Source organism: Coffea eugenioides, chromosome 6 (genome assembly GCF_003713205.1).
Source record: "Coffea eugenioides isolate CCC68of chromosome 6, Ceug_1.0, whole genome shotgun sequence".
Lineage (NCBI taxonomy): Eukaryota > Viridiplantae > Streptophyta > Magnoliopsida > Gentianales > Rubiaceae > Coffea > Coffea eugenioides.
Window position 1 is genome coordinate 15,397,889 of NC_040040.1, and position 9,014 is coordinate 15,406,902.

Below are 9,014 nucleotides of genomic sequence, written 5' to 3' on the forward strand. Positions count from 1 at the left end.
CAAGGGAGGCGAAGCAGAGATGACAACTACCTGAGATTGATCCTCAGCACATCGAGTCATGGCACTCACATTGATCCTCAGCGCACCCACGAAGAGGAAGCCTACCTTGGCATTGAAGACAATTCTTGGGATAGAGTTGAAGACAATTCTCCAGCTTCTTGGGATAGAGTGATAGACTTTTTGCCAAGAATCCGTTGGATATCAGTTTACAGTTCTATGTTTTGTTACTAACAGGCGACTAAAGGAATGCATGATACTTCAATGGCCCCAACATCAGGTGCCTTATAATATGAGAAATGGTTGAGCTGCTTTATGGGGTTTAATCTGTTTAAGAGGCATCGGCAAGGCGGTGCATTTTGTGTACCTTGGAAGCACAACATCCAGACAGGTATTCAAGCTATTCACAATGCCGTGCAGATGAAAAGAATCATACCATGTGACCGGAAAAGCATTTTCTGAGAAGAAGATGTCTCCTGCTGAGAGTGGAAAGTCATGAGATACTCAGGATTTGGAAGCCTTTGGTGAACTCACTAGTGTTACTTAGGTTCATCAATAACATCAGGTGGTTTTACTTAGAACTTTCCTCAGCATGAATTCATGCAGGATTGTCTTTCTTTGACAGTCTCAAAACATACAATTTCCAATTGCCAAGTGTGTTTGGACAGCCAATTATTTGGTCAAATATATTTGCTGACATCACCATTACAATTTCCAACACACCTTTTTATCTTCCCAATTACTTTTTTATCTCACATACATCACATCATAAAAAGTGTTACAGTAAAAATATTTCAAATAACTTACAATCCAAACTTGTTTTTTTTTTTTTTGGAACCATGTGAGTGATGCGTCCTCAAGAATGAACGGATCATCAATATGATTTAACTACTCCAACTTCAATTCTCCACTTCCTCCAGATGGAGGAGCCTTAGGATTTACTTATTAATGTGCTTTAATTAGTTTGATCTAACATGTTAAAGTATTATTTGACCTTTGCAACTGTGTCCAAATTTATTGAGTGGTTCTCTGCCTTGTGTTTGAAGGAATGCCAGTTCAAATTTTCCAATAAACACCTTCTTTCTTCTGTCTAATTGAACTTTGGAAAATTTCCTAGGATTCTCACCTCAACTGTATCCTACCCTGCGTTGTACTTATAAATACAAACCCCATGTAGTTTCACGTGGACAATGATCAATCAGGAACGTACTTTGGTGTTCTATTTCTGAGAGAAATCCGTCACAGAATCGAACTCATCAAAAATTCAGAAAGCCCCATCTTCTGAGTCTAGCACAAAAAAAAAAGTAGTAATTCGTCTCAAACAGTTGATCAAGAAAACCAAACTTGAATCCTCTTATAAAAAGCATCCATCAAACATCTAAGATGCTGAAGGACATACGATTGAATCTCTCATCTTCCAATCAATATTCAAGGACATTTCCTTACAATTGCAACAAATCAAAGACTAATAGCAGGAATTGCAAGAACTCTGTGGAAAGTAGTTCTGCTCAAAAGAACCAGGAATTCATCTGTGACACAAGCTACCACCATTCAAATTGTTTTGATCAGTTCTGTAAATTGCATGGGTTATCCCCATCAAAATCAACTTCCACTGATCAACCAAACGGGTCTTTTCCTTGTGGAAACAGACGGGTTCTTGAACTTGTGTGCCCTCTTTCTCGGGGAAACATCAGTGGTTGGATTGTGGTACAAGGTGCTCGCACGTACATGAACTCGGGAACACGGGGTTGTGCTCTGGAATCTTGTGATTTTTCTGGGAATTATGATGAATTAAGGAAACATGCTAGGATTCAACATCCATGGGTGAGGCCTACGGAGGCAGATGACGAGAGGCAGTCTGTTTGGGATCGTTTGGAGCAGAATGTTAATAGGCAGTATGAATTTATGAATCAATACCTCTACAATGGAACTTCCACCTGAATCCATATCAAAATTACCAAATTCAGACACCTATCATGTCACCGTATGATAGGATTGCTGAAGTTCAGTACACTACAACTCTTACTTACTGAAATTTGGCAGCAGGATGTTCGTCGAAGAAGTGTTCAAGACATTGCAGCTGGAGTACAAATTGCAATTCTAGGTCATTTTATTAGCTTGTAGAGACACCCAAATATATTCTGTAAAGAATAGTTATACCTAATAACGTATTTGTATTCTGCAATCATCTTTTGTTTTTCCCCACTAGAGAAGGAAAGAGTGAATTAGCTAAGGCTCTCATAGGCTACCCCAGAAACATCAGGAAAACAATTTTTCCCTACATCAGTTGGTCACTTCGTCTTTGATAACATTCTTGTGGAGTGTGAAATTTGAAGCTTCAAATCTCTAAACTAAACTACCAAAACTCTAGATATGCAAACAGAGAGACTATCATTAGCCAATATTGTTGTCCTCAATATGTCCTTAAAACGAAACCTAACAGCAAAGGACAGCAATAAAGAACAATCAGGCTCTGTCTTCTTTAAAAATGTAAATGGATTTTGCTTATTTTTCACTACATATTGACATCATCTCTCTTCTGATATACCACAGTGCAAATTATCCAAAGTGAATTTTAAAGATCCTGCAATTTTTCGAAACTGAAATTTGCTGCATTTAGTAAAATGCTACCAAAATCATGCAACACACCAGAAAGGGGGGGGGGGGGCTCAGGAGAGAAACAAAGCACACCTGATATTCAAAATTGACCAGAAGTTGTAGTGTCAAAGCCCAAAGTGTCCTCAGAGATGTTCATGCGATACCATTGAAGCAAACCATTATAGCAGCAGGGTAATTAAAGCAAAGCATAAGTCCATGTGTAAAACCAGTAAAATTAATATAACAAAGATCGCTGCAAAATGATTGACGAGTGAGATACGTTAGAGTCCTTAGTCTCCTAATTAAGATCTGTCCATTGAATAATCCCCTTTCAAAGTACCAATATATGGAACTCAGATGTGCTTATCTGTGCCGGAAATTGATCAGTGCATGACCAGCATCAACTTCCTAAGACCAAAATTGAAACAGAAACCGAATTATATCAAACAAATCATGGTTGACCGCAGATTCTACTTGTTGAGCCCCAAAACATATGGAAAACTAGTACCAAGACTGTAGGAGGTGGGAAAATACTCTTTTAACTGGTCTTTAGCCCTAACGAAGATGGTCACTAACATGACAAGGGGGTAAAAGTCAAAATTAATGTTTCATAACAGATAATTGCTGCATAAAATTTCTTGGTTGCTCCTGGCTTAATGACTTGATGCTTCTAGGTCCATCAATGTATTGTTTCCAATGGAATTCATCCACCAACAAATCAACATACCAGAAGACTGAAACAAAAACAATCGAGTAATTAAAAGATACAGAGAAGATACATGCAATGATCAATCAGGCTCAGATCTGTAAAAAGTGGAGGCAAAATGGAGGGAGACACCGCCATGGCTGCAAATTCCCAGTTACATATGCGGATGAGTCCTATCTCATCCCACACGCCATCTGGGTTGCCCAGCCAAGATACGGGCTCGAATTTACCTCCATGAATTTCGCCATCAATAACTCAAGAAAGGATTTTCATCGTCACTGCCCGGAAATATACACAAACCTCAACGCCCAAATGCAAAAAGGCATCAGTAATTATGACTACACAGCAGAGCAGCAGCAGCAACAACAAAGAATTAAGGTTGTGATGAAACAAGCACTGCTATCTCAGCAGATCTTTCAGAAATAATCTCCAATCCAAACAGGCCTCGTTTGATAACATTTCCAGTTTCTGATTTCTGCAAAGGGCTGTTAATTTCTTTCTTTTTTCAAAAAGAATTGCCGAAATCATAGGCAGGAAAACAGAGAGGGCAACAACCCTTTAGAAACTCCCCAGCTCTCTGCTGCCTCATTCATTTTTCCTTCAGTTAATGGTGGCTGCAACAGTGCAACCATCAGACTTCAATAAAAGTTCTCCAACTTTCATTTAAGCTGATTGATTGGGCAAATGACGGTTACGTCTACGGTGGAAAGTTCACTTTTCTGCCCATAGTAGGCAGAAGCAATGCAAGGAGGCCAACTGTGCCATGTGGGAACGCACAAAGAAGGATATCCGGGCACCACTGGAGAAAGCCGGTTGGGCCTGGATGAAAAACGTAATACATTTTAAAATCACAATAAAAGTCCTCTTAAAAATTTATTCATCATCTAATGCCCAATATTTATATTTGATAAATTAAAATAGTTAATTAAATATTCTATTATAATATAAACAACTATATGTCAGTGAGTTGATTGAATAATATTTTCTTTTTCTTTTTTTTTGGTATTTCAACTAGTTGTCAATTAAGTTTCAATTGAAATAAATATTTTATAATTATTTAAATTATTCAATAAAATTATCAATTTAAGATGAAAATAAATATAATACATTAAATTGTATTATTGAAATGTTTGATTTAATATAAAGGAAAGCCAAGAAGAAATAGCAAGAAATTTTTTAAAAATTCATGTGAGCCCTCTATATTGGTAATCACCTTTACTTGTTATTATAATCACAATGACTAACCATAACCAATTGAAACTCATATGCACAAGTCATACAACAATTTGTGTTATACTGTTTGCAATTAAAGTTACTATACACTCAAATTAAAATTCTCTTTTTTCCACTAAATTTTCTTTTATATATGATTTATGTGTTATTATTTATTTGTAATTAATTTAATGAAAAGATACTCTTTAGGCTAAATGATATGTTTTGACAATGTGAATTACTTTTAAGGATTTTAATGAGATTTAGAACACATTTTTTATGAATTTAATCTAATTCACATTTTATTTTATTTGAACTATAATTATTTAAAATATAAGGGACCATATTGAACAAATTTTCAAATATTAGAGACCAAAAAATATAAAGTCAAACATTTGACTAATTCTTACTTGATTTTGACTGTTAGATATTGTAGTTTTCTATTAGTTATCCTAAATTTGCCTAAAATAAAAAATTTGGGACCATATTTATTTTTGTCAAAATATTAGGGACTAGTTTAACTCATAGACCAAACGTTAGGAGACCAAAATTACACATCTTCCTTTATTTTAATCATGTTTGATATCCCAACTTTTTCTTTTATATTTACGCTTCAATTATTTCAAATATTAAACTCAATTAAAATATAAAAACTACCACAATATTTGTTTTGACATGTATAAAATTTACTAAATAATATTGAAAATTTCACCTATTTTTTGTTACAACAATTTCGTCTACCTTTCCGTACCTTTATTTTTCACGTTTTTTTGACATTCACTTTTTCGCTCTACACTTTTCATTGGGACCTGCATTTCGGTTGGAGTGTTCACAAAATATTTTCTAAGTAATAGGTATTAGATGATGAACAATTTTTAAGAGAACTTTTATCATAATTTTAAAATGTATTGCATTATTTCATCCAAGCACAACCGGCTTTCTCCTGTGCTCGGTACATCATTTATCTGTCCGTCTTTGTGCGTCCCCATAGAACACAGTTGCCCTCCTTGCATTGGGCAGAAAAGTGAACTTTCCACCGTAGACGTAACCGGCAAATGTCCAATATAGTCCTCTAACTTTAATGAAAGTTCCAGTTCTTGAGATTTCCGCCAAGGGCCTTTTTTTTTTTTTTTTTTTTTTTTGACACCCTCGGAAACTCCCCAGCCCCCTGCTGCCTCATTTTTTATTCGTGTATTCATTTTAATTTCAACCAGTGGAGAGCACGAATTCTGAGACAGTTTTAGGAAATCAAAACAAGAACAATATGCCAAACACGGCCTTGTTTACTGTACTAGTTCTAGGATTATGGTATTAAACAACAGGTCCAAGGGGAGTATAAATAAGATTCATATATACACTTAGAACTTGTCTCTCGATAAGGGTTGTGGCATAGGAAACGGGACGGGGAAGCTGGAACGGTTATTGAGCATCATGGTCATTGGTCAGCCCAAAGCGTGCTTCTTATCCGTACCCTGATTAATAAATTTGGCCTCCCGGCCCACAGCTCTGTAATCTAATGACATTTCATTCCCACTTTATTTTATTTTAATTTTTAGAGGGTACTACAAGAGTCAAATTTCCTTTGTTTGGTATAAATGTGTGGAAAGAATGAAAAAGTCGAGCGTGTATGGTTTTATACAGATTGTTTTTATGCACAACAAGAAACAAAGGATGGTCATTTTGGGCCTCTAGTTTCTGTTACAAGATGAAAGCTAAAGTTTCAAACGAGTCGAGTTGAATCGATGTTTAGCCTAATCGAATCGAATTTTGAGTTAATTTTATCAAATTCGAACTTGAATTCAAATGCAACTTCAAATTCGAACCAGGTAAACCACAAACTCAAGTTTAAAAAAAAATAAAAAATAAAAATTTTATTTTTTAAAAAATGAATAAATTAATAATTTTTTTTAACAAATGATAAAATATTAATATATATATATATGTAATTTTACAATTAAAATAAAATTATATATATATGTGTAATCGAGGTAATAAGTATTTTTAAATTCAAAATCGAGCTCAAATTTGAATTGAATTTTGATTAAGCTGAACGACTTTACTCGTATGCAGCCCAGTGAAAGCCACGGCTGAAGCCCTACAGATTAATACAAAAGCGCGCCTTTGGCATCGAATTCCACCAGAAGGTGCAGTATGGCAAGTGTTGTCATAAATAAAAATGGTCGCGTGACACTGCTATGGACCAAAAGTCAAAACAGCTTCAAAAGTTTGTAGGCGGTCTTAGACTCATGGTGAATGCAGCCTTTAAAAGTGTCGTGACACAGAGTGCATTTGCAAGATCTGAGATTTAAAAAAAAATAAAAATCAATTGAAGCAGCAGGGCAATCCAAAGTAAATCGTGCTCATTATTATTTTTTTAGATAAAAAAACCATCAAATTTAAGGATCAAAACAGCTTCCACAGTTTGTAGGTGGTCTTGATCAATACAGGCTTTCAGAGTTTACTGAAACAATGGCATTTGTAAGAGCTGAGATCAAAAGAGAAGGGAGAAGCTACGTTTTAAAATATTGGTGCCACAATAGAAAAGCTTGGCAGATCCTGTCAGAATACTTATAAACTTAACCTATAAGAGAAGTGAATGCCTAAAAGCTTCTGGCCCTCCCATCTCTCTGGAGTGTGATGCTTCGTTTTTCTTTTGAGCTTTATCGCAGAGTTTTCTTCATTTCTTTGTTCGCAATCCCATGCCTATGTTTCATGTAAATGAGTTTCCAGAGAACTGGATCACTATGGCCTCTGGTTCTTTGACAGAAACAAGAGCCGCAAGAATTTCACCAGGAAGAAGAAAAGGACGCGAAGAAAGCCTAGTTCGACTCTTCGATCGAGAGATGGCAACAATTGAATCAAAGTCTTCCACCAACAGCGCAACCAAAAAAAAAAAAAGATATGTCCTCGTTATCATGATCACAAACAAGATAGCAATATGCATCAGGGATAAGGGGTCACTCCAGTCTATAGTTAAAAGACTGCTTAGTTCACAAAGTTGTGGTGTCTTTGGTTTTCTATTTTTACCTACAAATGCATGAATGTCTAGATTGATCTGCTTTCAGTTCAAGTTAGTATAGCAACAAATGATGAACAACCTGCAATTCTAGACTTTCTGTCCATAATTAACCCCATAATGATGTATAAAGAGAGAACCTTTAGTCCCTCGCGCCTTTGAGTATCAATCAACATGAAGAATTTCACCTCCTATTTCAGGCTGAACTGCTGAACTTTAACAGGTTTTATTTGAGATAATTACCGTAGCACTTTTTGTGATGTGATGTGATGTATGTGAGATAAAAAGGTAATTGGAAAGATAAAAATGTGATTGGGATTTGTAAGGCAAATTATTTTTTTTCAAATTATCTCTATCCAAACACACTCAAGTCCAAGCAAGATTTATCAAAACATACCACAGGACTGAAAGTGATATCACCACTCCATTTTCATTCTACCTCAACTAAAAAGAGATGATGTATTCACCTACGTAGCACCACAGAGAAAGAGCTCATGCATTGACCTAAGTAACATCAAAGAAAAATAGCTCAACCATACTACATAAGCATAAATGTGATCATTTGATCGTCAATAAACCTAAGCTTTCACTAGCTACTATCTAGCTTAAGTAGGCATATTACTCCAGTTCACTTGGCTTTCAAGCCAAAATTATAGAGCAATAAGCAGGTTTGGTAGCCAGAAAATAAATTATCTTCCCTAGTGCCGATCAGATATTTCATTTTCTTGGGTCAAAATACTGATAGAATTATAGCATTCAAAAATTGAGTCTAAAAGCACGATAAAACCTAGTAAAAATGTCGAATGCAAACTAAACAAACTCATTCCTTTCGGGAAGTTGAGAGAAGACAGTAAATCATCATGCACAGTTCAACTAGGCTCAGATCCGCATCAAGAGGAGGCAAAATGGAGGAAGACACCGCCATGGCTGCAAAAATTCCCAGTTGCCTATGCGAATGAGAAAATCTCAGCTCACATGCCATCAGGGTTGCCCAGCCAAGATACGGGTCGGATGAACTCCGTGCCCCAACAACAACAACAAACTCAAGAAAAGATTCCTGCAATCATCACAGCCTGAATATTACTGAAGTCTCAGAGCCTTAAAAGCAAAAGAAAAGGCTTTATAGATTATGGTTGTGGAATAATACAGCAACAGCGACAGCATCAACGATATTCTAAAGCAAACAAGACAGATTTTTGAGAAATAACCCAAAACGGTCCTCGATTTTAAAACACAAACATCACCAGTTACCAAACGCACCCTGGAAACAACATGGTTCTTTTCAGCATCTTGATTTTTCTGCAAAGGGCTGTTTAAGCATGTATTTTTGGGCAGGAAATCATCGGCAATACAGAGAGGGGCAACAACCCTTTAAGAACTCCCCGGCTCTCCGCAGCCTCACACATTTTTCTTGAGTTTTGGCTGAGGCCTGAAGCCCTCAGATCAGACTATGAGTGTGTTTGGATTTAAGATTATTTGGGAAAA

General features: G+C 36.1%; 1 protein-coding gene and 1 long non-coding RNA gene across 2 annotated transcripts; one reads left to right on the plus strand and one right to left on the minus strand.

Moving 5' to 3' along the window:
* Positions 1 to 1,274: 1,274 nt before the first annotated feature.
* LOC113776056 lies at positions 1,275 to 2,679 on the plus strand. Its single transcript, XM_027321126.1, has one exon. The coding sequence runs from the start codon at positions 1,381 to 1,383 to the stop codon at positions 1,936 to 1,938; it is 558 nt and encodes a 185-aa protein (XP_027176927.1). The 5' UTR covers positions 1,275 to 1,380; the 3' UTR covers positions 1,939 to 2,679.
* A 5,373-nt stretch (positions 2,680 to 8,052) lies between these two features.
* Positions 8,053 to 9,014, minus strand: LOC113776103. The gene is made up of 2 exons (XR_003468973.1): positions 8,790 to 9,014; positions 8,053 to 8,586 (listed from the first exon to the last, which is right to left on the minus strand). It is a non-coding gene; the product is annotated as an uncharacterized LOC113776103 (long non-coding RNA).

Excerpts from the sequence above, each read along its gene's own strand:
- LOC113776056 (XM_027321126.1), top strand. The coding sequence starts at position 1,381 with ATGCTGAAGGACATACGATTGAATCTCTCATCTTCCAATCAATATTCA.